Source organism: Camelus dromedarius, chromosome 7 (assembly GCF_036321535.1).
Source record: "Camelus dromedarius isolate mCamDro1 chromosome 7, mCamDro1.pat, whole genome shotgun sequence".
Classification (NCBI taxonomy): domain Eukaryota; kingdom Metazoa; phylum Chordata; class Mammalia; order Artiodactyla; family Camelidae; genus Camelus; species Camelus dromedarius.
Window position 1 is genome coordinate 68,276,776 of NC_087442.1, and position 14,811 is coordinate 68,291,586.

The following is a 14,811-nucleotide window of genomic DNA, read 5'->3' on the forward strand; positions in this document are numbered from 1 at the left end:
GTTCTTGGTGTACTTTATTGTTCTGTTTTTAATACTGCCCTGAAGACTCAGGTAACATCGGGATGCCAGTCGCATCCTTGGTCCAAGGAGAGGATGTAATTAACCCACAATAACAGCAGTGCCATTAAGCACAATGCATCGTTCCTTTAAAATACCACAGGCAGATCATGGGGTTTTGATGGGAACATCAGCTGCCTTCTTAGCAGCTGGTTTTCTCCCAGCTGCCTGTTTATCACCAGCTCCCAATGCGTCCCATTAATGTCATTCTAAGAATATTAATGATGGAGTTTCTCGCTAGAGAAGCCTAAGCGCCCTTGCGTTGTGCTGAGATGATGTCTCTCAGGGAGCAGAAAGGGGGGTCTTGTTTCAGAACAGGGATCGTTGAAAGTTTTAGACTCAGAATGTGTCTTTTAATTTCCAGACATTAAACAAAAAGGAAATACCTGATGACAGTGCTGACGATGTTCATCATTAGTTTACAAAAATGTGCAGAATTCCCATGGAGCTTTCTGCTGCTTGCTTGTGCGTGCTCCCCTCCTGTGGGATCACCATTAGTGTTAGCATCAGATAAGTTACATACATAAACTCAGAAACTCAAAAGGAGCAGCAAAAGATCGTTTCAACATTTTTTAAATTAATAAAAATTACATAAGGAAATTATTAATATCCAGTATTTAGGGATATTCACTCACTTAAAGAAAATAGATAAATGAGATGTTTAGTATTACAAATCTAAATATTCCTTTTTAAAAAAATGAGTAATGTAACTTTTTATTTTGTAAGTTCTTTAGAAGGCATTTTGCTGTAATAACTTCAAGTACAATTCAAGAGCAAGTGAATAGATGTTAATACTCTTTCTCGCATATTCCTTTCTGTTCTTCAATATTTTAAATTTCTAAGCAATTCCTATTTATCCATTAAGGTCAGTTTAGATGGTATGTACTCCCTGAAAACTTAACAGACAGCCCTGTATTGGGTACCCATCTGCGTGCTTGGTTACCTTACTATAATTACCTGTAATGCAACTGTTACCAAACTTTATTCTATAAAACTCCTTGAGGCTGTAAGTTCCTTGAGGACAGATGCACATTTTGTCTGCAGCTGTCAAATAGAATGTCCTGAATAAATTTGTCCACAGCACCTGGCAACAGCATGTGCTCAATAACTGTCCACTGAATGAACCTGTGAATGATTGAATCATGTTGCTTTTTTTTTCAGCTCCATCTTCAAAGGCTCTGCTGTGTGTGTGTATAGCATGGCTGACATCAGAGCAGTCTTCAATGGTCCATATGCTCATAAGGAAAGCGCAGACCATCGCTGGGTGCAGTATGATGGAAGAATCCCGTACCCCCGACCTGGCACAGTATGTATCCAACTTAGTAATCAAATTATTTTCTTAAGCCCAAATTCTCTTCCTAATTCTATTAGAATAAACTATGCTAATCACCACAGCAACATGCACTGTGGTTTTTAAAATAACAATTATTTATTTACAGTGATGTATTAGCATGTCTGGCCTACACTAGAACTTAACAGTTTTCTTTTGAGTAAGAATTTTAAGTACTACAGGAAACAATGGACTATACCGTAAGGAGCAGACTACCCTGAGAATATAGTGTTTACCTTCAATATGTCTATAGAATTGTCAAAACGATGTGGTATCTCTAATGACAAATATTCCAGGTTAGATGGAATATTAGCATTCATTCCTCACATACAGCTCCGCATATAGCTGGAGGCTTCTTGTCCCCACTTCTACTCTAAAAAGACTACATCACCTATAATCGTTCATTTAAATGACCACCCCTCGTTCTGCATTCATACTTTCTTTGTCCTGTTGCACTTTGGAATTATTTGCATATCTTAGATGTGGAAAAGATCCAGAGAATTCTGAGTCCAAAATTCTATTCAAATAGCATAAATCATGTTTCGAGCAGAGATAAAACAATAAAACAAGTAAGAAATGTGTTTTAGAGTTTATGCATCTGTTTAAAAAAACTTTTAAAATCTGTATGTGCATTATAAATGGAAGGCTTTTGATGATGTGGTTAAAACAGTTTGTTATTTAAATATTTTAGGAGTGGTTAACTGACCAAATGTAAAGGTAAAATGTCTTTTTTAAAAAATTTAGGATACATTATGAATATTTCTACCACGAGCTCTAAAATAATCATCAAAATCTCAGAAAAATTGTTGACTTAACCCATCTAATTCTACTTTTTATCTTTTCCTATGTTTGTTCTTAAAGGGGAAATAGCTGGTAGCCAGGCTTTCTGAATTCTTTACAAATCTTAATATAATCTTTATAATGACTTTGTGAAGCAAGTGCTGTTATTATTCATGCCAGGTCACAGGTGAGCAGGCTCAGGCACAGGGAGGTGCAGTAACTTGCCCAGCGTCAGGAAGCTAGTAAGCGGTGCAGTTGAGTTTTAAACCCGGGTCTTCTGGTGACAGAGTCCAAGCTCTTAGTCCTTGAACTCTGATACTATATTGATAAATGTGTATGTTAAATTATATCTATTTTCTCTTCCACAAAAGATCTTTTACTGAATATACATACTATATATGTAATGTATAGTCATTATATATCTACATGAAATATATATATGTATGTATACATATGAAGTTTGAGGGTTTTTTTTTTTTTTTGAAGAGGATGGTTAAAATTCAGGGGGATCTCTAGTTGGGAGAATTTTACCATACTTTTGTTGTTAAGTATCATAGACTCATTCTGAGTTCTTTCTACATGAGTTTGTTTTAAAAAATAAAGACTGGGACCATTCATGCCATTAAAAAAAAGATTCAATTATCTGGATGTTACTGGAGAAAGAACTTGGAACTAAAACCATCTGCATTAATTCCAGAAAATGATTTGCCTACCTCTGTACAGTAGTTGACTCTTCTAATACTAAGATGTGGAAATTAGTCCTCAAAATGACCTCCTGCCGATACATCCAGCTCACGTCACTTTCCAGTGACAGTGCAGGTTGGAGGTGCTGCAGAGGTGCGTGTGATTACCACATCTCTGGTCCTGCCGGAGAGAGCTGTGACTGTCTTGGTGCTTAAAGACAACGCCCACGTTACATGACTTTCCCCGTTAGCGCAGGTCACCTCTCCCACGCGTAAGTGACCCCCTCCCCCAGAGGAAACATAAATGTCAGCGAGGAGAGGTTTTCATCAAAAGAAGCACCACATTATGTTGACCAGAGCATCCTTCGCTGTTGGAGTACTCCAAATACACAATGGTTACACTGTAGATATTTTCTTGAAGGGTTCAAAGTTATCTAAGGAAGAAGCTGCATCCAAACTACCAAAAAATACTTCTCTTTAACAGTTTAGAAAAGGAATAATAGTATCAGGCATAATGAAGTGACATTTAACAAAGTTATTCTTTTATCCTTTCTAAACATCAGTATTTCTCACAGAATCTCTGTGCTTTTGTAAATGTGTCAACACATTTGCATCTGAGACTAAGCTTTGAAAATTATGCCTTTTAACTAACCTTTAATCGGTTGGCCCATACTCACACTGTTGGTAGCAGAGACAAAAAGACGACAAAGCCTCCCTTGGGGGACTGCGGGAGAACACTCTGTTTGATCAGGTACATTATGTCCTTTCATAGCATTTAGGGAACGAAAAATATATCCTAGTTACTGTCAGAGATTATTTATCTTTCTTTGTAGTTTGGGTTAAAAGAGGCGTTCTTTCTTGTTCTGCGCTAAACTCAGATTATGTCTGTGTTGGTTTTAGATGAGGAGCAGCCAGATAAGCTAAATAATTTATTTGTGTAAAATAATATCACTGAGGTATTTTTAAACTATTTTTTTTATTGACTATCTTTTTCCATTTGGTTCTGTGTAAGAATAGTGATGACCACTCCCACTGAAAGATTTGCATGTGTATCAAGAAAGCTACCATAACCAAAGGAGACCAGTTATTTCTAAATAACCAGTTAGTTTTGTATTCTCCATGAAATCTGTGACCAAATTAGAAGGTGTCTGAAACCATACATACATTTTTAACCTTTTGCTTCATTAATTCTTGAGTTATTTTTAACATGATGTCTTAATTTTATTTGCCCTTACTCAGATTTTTCACATTATGTTTTACACTTGGAGGGTTGGTGCTATCTGATATGAAAATTTGTTACACAAATATGCTTTTAATGAACTAACATATTTAAATAGCTGTCATTTAATAACTGACATTATATTCCGTGGTGTATCAAATAAGGGCTCTTGTTAAGTTTGAGAATCCAAGAACCAGAATGGATGAGAGAGACCATGCAATTCAGCCTCGTTGTACAGGGAAGGAAGCAAATGCCCAGAATAATAACTTTCTCAGTATCATGTCACCAAACACAGCAGAATGAAGAGGGGAGTTGGGGTTTTCTGACCAGTCCTCTCTCCTTTGTTCTTTAATATTCTCCAGTATTCACCTCTCCCCTAAATTCATCTGCTAGATATACTACTGAATGCCCTATCTCAAACTGGCTGCATTTAGTTTTTACATATTCTCCTGACATTCTTGCTCATGTGTTTTTGTTTTTTTTTTTTAAGCAGCCTAATCTCAGCAATTTTTGTTTAAGTGATGCTAAGACGTTTCTTATCTTCTACAAACCTCTGGTTTGGAAATTTTAGTCAAAAACCGTTATTGAACCCATCTCATGATCAGAGTCAGTGGTAAAGACTTCTCTGTTATCTTAGTACATCCTTAGAAACAAAATGAACGGTGTAGATATTACTATCCACTTTTATAGGTAAGAAGAAGCCCAGTGAGGGTAAGCATGTGCTCAGGGTCTCATGGTCTGAGATGGTGAGACTGGGATTCAGCTGAGACCCACATACTCCAAGTCAAATGCCATCAACCTCCACGCCGTTCTGCCTTCAAAGTGATAAAATCGAACAGCCAGACAGAACCTTCCCTTGTTTCACCAGGGAGTGATCTGTTCCCTACAAAAATGATGATCAAGTGTCAAAGCCTTATTGCATTTGCCATCTCTTTTATTCTAATTTGGGGGAACACATCTTACTTTAAAAAAGCGTTGCTGAGTAATTTGCTTTCTGTTGAAATGTCAAGATCTTTACTGAAAGCCGTTTTCCACTTAGGTTAAAAATTTGTAATAGATTATTTTAAAAACCACCTTTGGGTGTATCTTTTCTCGTCCATGCTGCTGCTAAGGGTGAGTTCGAAGTTGTTCTCCCAAAGTGCCTTCTGGTGAAACACTCACTCCGGTAAATACACACTAGAACTTCCTGTGTGTCATAGCTACTTAATTTTTAAAAATTTGACAGACTTCTGTACTTCCTGTGATACAAAGTCAAACGTGAACTCCTAGTCTTGGAGTGACAGCACTACTCCACAATGTTAATAAGCCTGGAAACTCAAGAATGCACAGAATTACTCTAACAGAATTCCTTCACTGCATATGATTCTTTTGCCCTCTGGTGTCCAAACAGAATGTCTGCACAGAGTGTATTTTGTTCAGATAGGCTTTTTCAATTATTATTGAACTGCTGAGTCTTAGTAATAAGTTCCAAGTGAAATGCAGCATGGAAGAATCCATACAGTGAGTAACACAGGTCAGATGCGGAAACCAAACTGAGATCAGACCCAAAATAACAGAATCTGGGGAAGATCTGCAAAGGCAGAAGATGTTGTTTTTGATGTTTGATTTATTATTTAAAATTTACTCTGTAGTTTTATTCTGTGTTGATAAAGGTGTTTGATGATTTATACATGAACGTAAACATTAATGCACGTTTACTTAAAAGTGAGCTTCAGTTTTTAAACCATTCTCTTACAGAAAGGTGAGAAGAAAGTACTTTTTGAAAAAAATTATTGTGATGAAAACACTTAACATGATTAATATTAACATGATTAATACCCACTTACTATGTTTAATAGTGTTTTCATTTTTTGAGGTACAGAAATTCCTTGGAAAAAAGAACCTTAAAAAAAAAGAGAGGTAGATTGACCTGTATATTTATACCCCCAACCTTTCTGTGTCTTGTACTGAATATAGCATCTTTCTTTTTTCATACATGTTATTAACTGACTCTTAGAAAAATAAGCAGAGGGATAGGCTGGCACCTATTACATCTGCATGTTTTACATTATAAATTAAACAAAGCGAACTTGTTGACATGTTTAGCTTAATTTTCCCATTTTGCTAAAAATTGAAAGCCTGGTTCCACTCGTTCCTCGTGCCAGTCTTCCCTCACATTAGTGGCCCTCTGATTTGTTTAAAAGGAGGCTGCAGCAGAGTAGCCCAAAGCTGCAGGGGGAGGAAACTTGTCGCAGCTGTCTGGGGCCCTGCCAAGGGGCAAAGTCCTCTCATTAGACATAACCCGTTTTTCTCCCCTTATCCATTGCTTCCCACTGCAGGACTAAAGATCCCCTATAAACACGCAGCCCTGCCAAACGTAATGTGCTCACACCTAGTCAGGGTGGCAGCCAGCGAGGGAGACGGGCGCTGGACCAGGGCTTGCTGCCTCCGGGCCTACCCTTTCATCTCAGAGCTTCCCCGCCAGGTCCTCTTCTCTCCTGCTCTTGTGCTGGTATTGTTTCTAGCAAGATACTGACATTTTAGAGTTTGGGTAATAGCTCTGTCCTTTTTGCCCCCTCACATTTTAAACTGTCTTAAGAGGTTTTTGAAATGGTAGGTGGAGACACAGATAAGTTCCTTGGTTTCCTTCTTAAAGTCGCAGGAGCTGAAGTGATGGAAGTCAGGCAAGTGTTAGAAAGCTGGAGGCAGAACTCTAGGGCCCTCTACAGTATATGCAGATGGACTGTGTCAGCAGGGAGAACTTAAAGTACAGACTTACAGAGAAAAACTCACTAGATTTTTAATACCTGGGATGTATAGCTGCTGCAATTGGAAAATTTTCTAGAATTTGTGGAAGGAAAGTAATTGGATATGGCTATTTAGATGTAGCATTTTTCCACACGCTTTTTCCTTCATGGAAATTTTCTCTCCTACTTTCCATTTACCTGCATAAGATGCTTGGCTTCTCAAGTTATTTTTAGATCTGTGTGCGGACGCAGCTATACAATATCAAAGGAAACATTCCACTCGTTTTTCATGTGCTAAAATAACAATATGTGGTTCTGACTGTACTATCTTAAACCTCGGGGAGTATCTCTACCAAATCACTTTCATTTGTGAAAGCAGAGTGGAGACGGGGACTGGAGAGATCACACACAGCAACCTAGAGGGTAAAGATCTTATCCAAACACTGGCAACATGCCATACGGAAAAGCGGCCGCATGAAAAAATTCATCTTCAAAGATCATTTATAATACTCAATAGAAACCAGGTCTTCCTTCTCTTTTTTTTTTTTTTTCTTACATTTTTATTATCCTTAAACTTTTTTGTCAGAGGTGAGCAGTGAGGAAAATTGTGTTTCTTTGTTAAATGTTCATAGCGTCATTCCCCTATACTTTCTCACATTGAAATCTCTTGGGATTTGAAAATCTGATACCAAAAACTGGCTTGAATGGCAGGATATTATTTCTTTTGAAATACTGGCTACTGCATGACTGCAGCTACAAAATCAAAAGATGTTTTTATTAAGTTGGAGGGCTGTCTCAAAAATGTAATGCAGGCCAAAAAGCTCACATTTGCTTTGATTTTAATGATAGACCCACAGATAGTACCGCAGGCATTGTAAGTGATAAGCCCACTATGAATGGCTTTTGACTGAGCCTCAAACATGCAGCCTGTAATTGGGCAAGAGCTTTGTATCATCTTTCGAGCTCCATATCCATTTTGAGTCACAGCTTAATCTGTTTAACATAGGGTGCCTTCCATTACTGAGTTGACAGATTCCACTTTGCTGAAGGCAAAACGGTAGAAACAATGAGATCTTTACTCCAACACTCAGTTAAGAATATGCTCAGGAGTCACCAAATGGCTAACATTCTAGGACATTTCTAACCTCTTCAGTGCAGACCTGGGACAAGTCACTAGATACCAAGAACAGATCAGCTTCTGAAGCTCAGACAGGCAAGATTTTTCTGAAAGATAAAAGATATTCTCAAATTATTTATAGAAAATCATTAACAGATTTTTTTTGAAGTACAACTTCTTTGATATTTCTTGTAATTTGGTGAACTACTTACGATTTTATTGCGGTAAAATTTGAGGTCGGGGTCATATATGGTGACTAACTCCAGTAGCTTTAGTTCCCTGAGACTGTCCCTTGTGAATGTTACTGACCGAGAAGTACAGATTTGGAGCCTTGACAAGATTCTAATCAGTGTTGTGTATAATGGCTCAGGTCAGTGGAGATTTTTTCCAGTTTGTCTACAAAGTAAAATAGGTAGAAAGCAGCACTTTCTTACCAACTTTCCTCAATGTAGCTCATTTTCTTTTCTATGCCTGCGTCATATAGCCAAACTTTTCCATTCCAAAATGATGTATTAGCCAGTCAAGAATTCAAGTGCTACTACAGAAGAGTTCTCTGAGATAACTTCCTAAATTGTAATATAATAAAATCATAATAAAATAGATTTAGCATGTGGTAGGGGAGGTATCTGCTGGGGAAAAAAATGTATGAAATTCTGACGCAAGTCTCTTCATGTTTTTGCATAGAGGCACATCAAATTCATTTAATTTGTACCAGTGTGAACTTTTTACTTTTACCACCAGGGGGCAGGGTCTGCTAACTGCTGAGTTAGTGGATGCCAAAAAGCACACAAGAATCAATTTTAGACAGAAGTGAAAAATTCCCTGAGGGTTTCCCCACAGATTCTTTCAGGGAAGAGCTGTTGAATTATTCACAATAAATTTTCACACTAGTTATGAAAAACTAGATAATTATGTCAAGCTACTAAAACTCTTCTACAAGTAATTTTATGACATGTTGATTTGTTCCATTTTAACAATCTTGGTTTTAATTTAAAACTGAAATTTTACATTAATTAAAGGAAATTGAATATAATGGCATATATAGATTACTGTCTTAATTATTTCAACTCAAATTCCATGTATCTTCATAAGAAAAGAGCTCACTGTGGAAACTTTAGAAAATACAGGTAAATGAATATAATTTAGTTTTTTTTTTTTTTTTGGAGGAAACATTGTGAAGCTTTAAAAAGCAGGATAATTTGTTTCAGAAGGTTCTCTGTGATGACCATTAGCCATTCTATCTGCCAACAAGCAAAGTCAGTTGTCTTTTGAGATCTGAGGTTAATTCAAAAGAACAGTTCAAGACAATGGAAATACCTAGCGTGGGGGTTTTGTATTCAGTTTTCTGAAGTCAGCCTTCTTGGAAGAAAAGACATTGTCTTGGGATTGGAATTATAAATTTTCATTTATGCTACTGCAACTGAAAAGAGTATTTTGAAAGTAAGAGCCCAGCTGGACATTGATAAAAGATTTAAAATATGTGTACAATTAATGTTTTACTGAGATATAACTGACATACAACGTATTAGCTTGAAGTGTACAATGTAATGATTCAATATTTGTATGTAATGGAAAATAATCAGAAGTCTAGTTAACATCAGTCACCAACATAGTTACATATTTTTTTCCTTGTGATGAGAACTTTTAAGATGTAGTCTCTTAGCAACTTTCAAATATGCAATACAGTATTAGTAACTATAGTCACCATGATGTACATTTCATCCCCAGGACTTATAACTGGGATTTTGTACCTTTTGACCCCCTTGACCCATTTCACCCACCCTCCACCCGACTTCTGGCAACCACCAATCTGTTCATTGTATGAGCTCTTTTGTTTGTTAATATAAGTGAGATCAGTTGGTATTTGTCTTTATCTGACTTATTTCACTTAGCATAATGCCCTCAAGGTCCATCCATGGTTTTGCAAATAGTAAGATTCCATTTTTGTGTGTGGCTGAATAATATTTTATTGTAATAATTTAGAATATTTTGAAAGCAAAAACTGGATTTAAATACACTCAAGATAAACTGCATTTATTTACATGTACATGTGATTTCATAGCGGTCCTGTTGACCATTCCTTTAATATTATTAATGATCAGCCTTAAAAACTTTATTAGCAGTGTAATTTCTCAGGTGCATGAACAGTGTCTACTTCCCTCCTCATTTCTTTTCAGTGTCCAAGCAAAACCTATGACCCACTGATTAAGTCCACCCGAGATTTCCCAGATGATGTCATCAGTTTCATAAAGCGGCACCCTGTGATGTATAAATCAGTCTATCCAGTTGTGGGAGGACCAACGTTCAAGCGCATCAATGTGGATTACAGACTGACACAGATCGTGGTGGATCACGTTGTCGCAGAAGATGGCCAGTATGACGTAATGTTTCTTGGAACAGGTATGCTGGAACCAGATTGTGCTTTCTTGCAAAGGAATTTTTCATTATTAGACAAAGAAAATGAAAACTTCATAAAAATGTATTGGCCAAAATCAAACAGTAATTATTAGTTAATACCTAGTCAGTGTGTTTAGTTTAAAATTGCTTAACATGTGCCTCTGACAGTCACAAATATCTTCCAGGCGCCTCCATTTATGTTATATGAGATTTCAGCATATATTTCTGTATTATGACTGCAGTGTGCCTGCTGTAGTTGAGGTGGTTCTCAATACGTTATTTGTTGAATGACAGTGGACTGAAATTAAGTGAGTGGGCAATGTTTATTTTCAAAAGTCCCATTTCCCTCTCTCTACAGAGGTATTTATTTGATAACCTTACCCCAAAGGATCCCTTCACCCAACTTTGAGAATCATTGACTTAGCTGACTTAAGATGGCTTTTCAAAAAAGTTAGTCATAAATTTGTAAAGATCTTAAAGTAGAAACTTCTCGGTAATTATTTTTTCTGTCCTTGAATTTTGAGGATCAGGCATCACTGTCATTATTAGAGCCCATCTTATCTGCTTATTTTTTGCTTGCCAATTCAGTAATTATAAAATGATCACTTTTTTTTTTTTTTAGAGAAAGAAGTATTGTTTATTTGGTACATCTCAAAAAAAGTAGTATCTGAAAATGTCATATGAATTCTAATGGCAGGAAAGATAACATGTATCATTAAAACAAAAGCACTGCATCCTGGATGTTATGTACTTTGATGGAGCAAGCACTGCATAAAGACATAGAAGTTGATAGGTTTTTAAAGAAATGGGCATTTTTATTGAAATAGGTTTTTAGGACCACAGATGAATTTTAATTAGAATTACTTATTTGAAAAATATTCGTTTTACAGAAGTTAGGCTTATCGGGAAGCATCTGTAGGACAGACTCAGAGGACTTTCAAGAACACCAGTTGTCCAACCTGACTGTTGCAGATGGCAGTACCGAGGCCCAGGAAAATGAGTGATGCTGTCAAGACTACAGAGATTACTACTGAAGGGTCAAAACATGAAATAATTAGTTTGTCATGAATTCTAATGAGTTTGCCACTTAGTTGCACTGCCCACCCAAAGCTCACTGCTAGTTCTTCCACAGTTCAGTGTCAGAAATGCCGCTTAGCCACTAGGTGGTGCTACCTAACTTTTACTGAGAAAATTGTAAGGCTATTAAGGTGGATAGATTTTCAATTATGACATTTGGAAAATGAATATTTAATATTTTTCCAAAGATCTTCATTTTAAAACGTAACAGAGTTAAACAATCCAGACTATTTGTGCAAACAGGATCATTACCATACATGTTAATAGATTCCAACTTCAGTGCTTAGAAGTTTAAAGGCATCTATTTTTTAATTTTTTTTTTGTCTAGATCAATCTATACATTAATTTCCAAATGAGATCTTTTTTTCTTATTCATCTTTCTGTCATAACGTCACCTTGTGGAACTGCAATGTAAGATGCTATATTTAAGGTGTCTTTCCTAATGTCAATCCTGGGTTCATATTATTAAACTTGTGATAGTCTTTTACACTGAACTAAAATAATTTTTTTAAATTTCATTTTCTAGCCCACTAATTATGTTTCTGTAAGTAAAATACATTGGTTAGTGAGCTACCACTTCCCCCTTGTAAGTAGTTCCAATGAGTTCTCTTCCATTTGTTAAGATTTTTGGAAATATATCTATTTGCCTTTCATGGTGAATCAGATAAGTACTGAGTTAATATTTCTTACACTAAGAGAGAGAAAATATGTTATTTTAATATATTTTATCCTTTTAAATTAAGTTCCAAAAATGTTGTTCCCTTTTTGTTACCATTTCAACTAAGATTTAAAGGAGACATAGATATTCCTTATGGTAGGAATATACTCTGAGTATGTGCCTTTTAATATTTTCTTTATGAATATGTATTTTATGAACTGAAAGCTATAATATTTCAGAAGGGAGGAATTATATACAATATGCTTCACTTCCTGCAGGCTTTATTTAACCTGATTTCTTAAAGGCATTGAAAAACTGAGGGCAGCAATGTTGAAGGTTGCTAGGAAAATGCTTAACTAAACATTGAAGTAGACACAGCAGGATCATGGGTAATGTATTTTTTCAGACATTGGAACAGTCCTGAAAGTGGTCAGCATTTCAAAGGAGAAGTGGAATATGGAAGAAGTAGTACTGGAGGAGTTACAGGTCTTCAAGGTAAGACTCGGGCCAGAGTTCCTGGACAAGAGATGCTGACACGGAGCAGTTCTTGACGTAGGGCACATTTGTCTTCATATATCATCACCTTTCCTAGAGAATTCTTTGCAATTACCTCCTTTATTTTTCTTTTCTGTAAGCGAAGGCAAAAAATGTTAAAAGCAAGTAAGAATGGGACCCATTTTCCTCTGTAAGCTATCACCTAACTTGGGGCTCCGAGATTACCCTTCACTACTGGCTTCTCTAAGCATATGGTCGGACAAACGGCCGCAGCACATGAAAGCCTGGGGTCTCTTTGACTATCCAGATGCTTTTCTACTTTGTACATTTTACTTCCCAATTTTTCTTCAGTTGAATTTGAGAAAACTGGTAGAGTGTGTATAAATCATATGTCCCTGCATTACTGTAAGGAAATTTTTTTTAAAGGTGCATCATAGTAAGTCTTTATGTATGCTAAATTCCCCTCAACCACCAAAAGAGTTAGTAGGTCTGAAATAATAGATCTCCAGATTTGGGGAATGTCTTTAGACTTTGAGCAGTAAATTTGAATTGCGGCATTCTCTGTACATCAACAAAATTCAATTTAAAGTTACTTTCTAAAAATTAAATTAAAATAAAATTGCATTTCTTAGAAAAGCTTTTAAAAATATGCTGTGTCTTTCATAACATTTTTGTTGAGACAGCTCATTAAAATAGACTGTTTCCGTGTAAACATCTATCACCTTAAGAGCCAGTAGAGTCTTCCAGTGTGAGGGGCTCACGTTATTGGTAGGCTGGGCTCCACAGAATCCTGTTTACATTGTGATGATCACAGCGATCAAGGAGTTAACAAGAACAAGACCTGCTATCTGGCATCTGACAGAAACAAAATCTTAGGTGGTTCCTAAGGGAAAAATCGACGTCAGATGCAAGTGTGAACCCAGAGGCCAGAAGTAAAGCCTCCACAACACACGTTAGAGTAGGTCTCCTGAGCGGTTGTTAATGGTCAGGACGAACTGTTGGGATTCCCCAGTTAAGATTCAGTCATGAACCTGTTTTCTTAATTCATAAAAAAAGTTATTGGAAAGAAGTTTCTCATTTAACATTTTTCTTTTCATTTTTTAATATATTTTCTAATTTTTTAAAAAAAAAATCTGCTACTGTTTATCGATTAGTAAATATTGGCAGGTTAAGGAATGAATGAATAGCAAGCAATATAGATACAGAGAGAGATGAAAACTTTGTTAAATACTCCATCCTTTTAGTTTGGTAACTTTTGTGTTCATGTTTCTAATTTTATACTGTATGCATAGAGGGATATTTTATACCAATAAAACTTGGCCCTAGTTCATATCATGAAATTATGAGCATCAGTGTCTTGTAGTGCTTTATAAGGACTGTGTTCACCCACAAGGAGCACTGTAACTTTTCAGAGCTCTGCTACTTGAACAAGTGTTTGAACTACTGATCTAAGTAAGAGCAGAAAGAGGTAATAAATAATTATGGAGATGTTCTTGTCAACACTAGTTTGAATTATATGGAAGCAGTTAAGATAAGCAGATTTAGAAAAGGGAGAAACCTGTGGTAACTTGGAACTGTTCTCAATGCAGAGTGTCTCCTCATACAGTTAGGTAATTTTTCTTTAATAAGATTTAAAAATAACTATTTTGATAATTTCTATTAAGGTTGAATCACTACACATGGGAAGGAAAGACCAAACATTGAGATCCTTTTCTTCTCTATATAACAGAGCCTTGAAGTTTATTCCTATGATCTTTGGTATAAGATAAAACAAAATATTGACTACTTATAAATAAAAGACTGTTAGTGATTATCTTTACTAACATTTAACTTTCCTTTTCAGCACTCATCAATCATCTTGAACATGGAGTTGTCTCTGAAGCAGGTACTTCCTAATTTTTGGGTAAAAATTACCCACGAAAGCAACATATTGCTTGAATCAAAGTTCATTTTAGGGAAAATTAATTGAAATTGGAAGTTAAATTATGAATAGCGTAAAAAACTTTAAATGATTTGTTTCCTCAATAACTGATTACAGGCCATTGTTTCAGCCTTGCCTTAAGAGACATGGAACCCAATTTTATTAATTGAATAATACATTCTCCCTTTCCCTTGGCTCTTGAAAATTAAGCTCACTTTCCTAGCCTCGTAAGGATGTCATTCTTTCAAGGCTATAAGAAATCCATGTAGAATACTAGCCTCAATCATTAAAAATGTTTTTTAATCAAGGAGTGTAGGAGTTAGACTATGGACTGCAGTGGCAAATAGCCCA

At 36.1% G+C, this 14,811-nt stretch overlaps 1 protein-coding gene across 3 annotated transcripts in view; it reads left to right on the forward strand.

Moving 5' to 3' along the window:
• Positions 1-14,811, forward strand: part of SEMA3D (semaphorin 3D) — a 177,030-nt gene that overhangs the window by 141,087 nt on the left and 21,132 nt on the right. For all 3 annotated transcript variants that reach the window (XM_010977991.3, XM_064487618.1, XM_010977992.3), the window contains 4 exons: positions 1,219-1,363; positions 10,090-10,312; positions 12,451-12,539; positions 14,383-14,424. In XM_010977991.3, the coding sequence (XP_010976293.1) occupies positions 1,219-1,363; positions 10,090-10,312; positions 12,451-12,539; positions 14,383-14,424 (499 nt within the window). The remainder of the gene's footprint in view (positions 1-1,218; positions 1,364-10,089; positions 10,313-12,450; positions 12,540-14,382; positions 14,425-14,811) is intronic.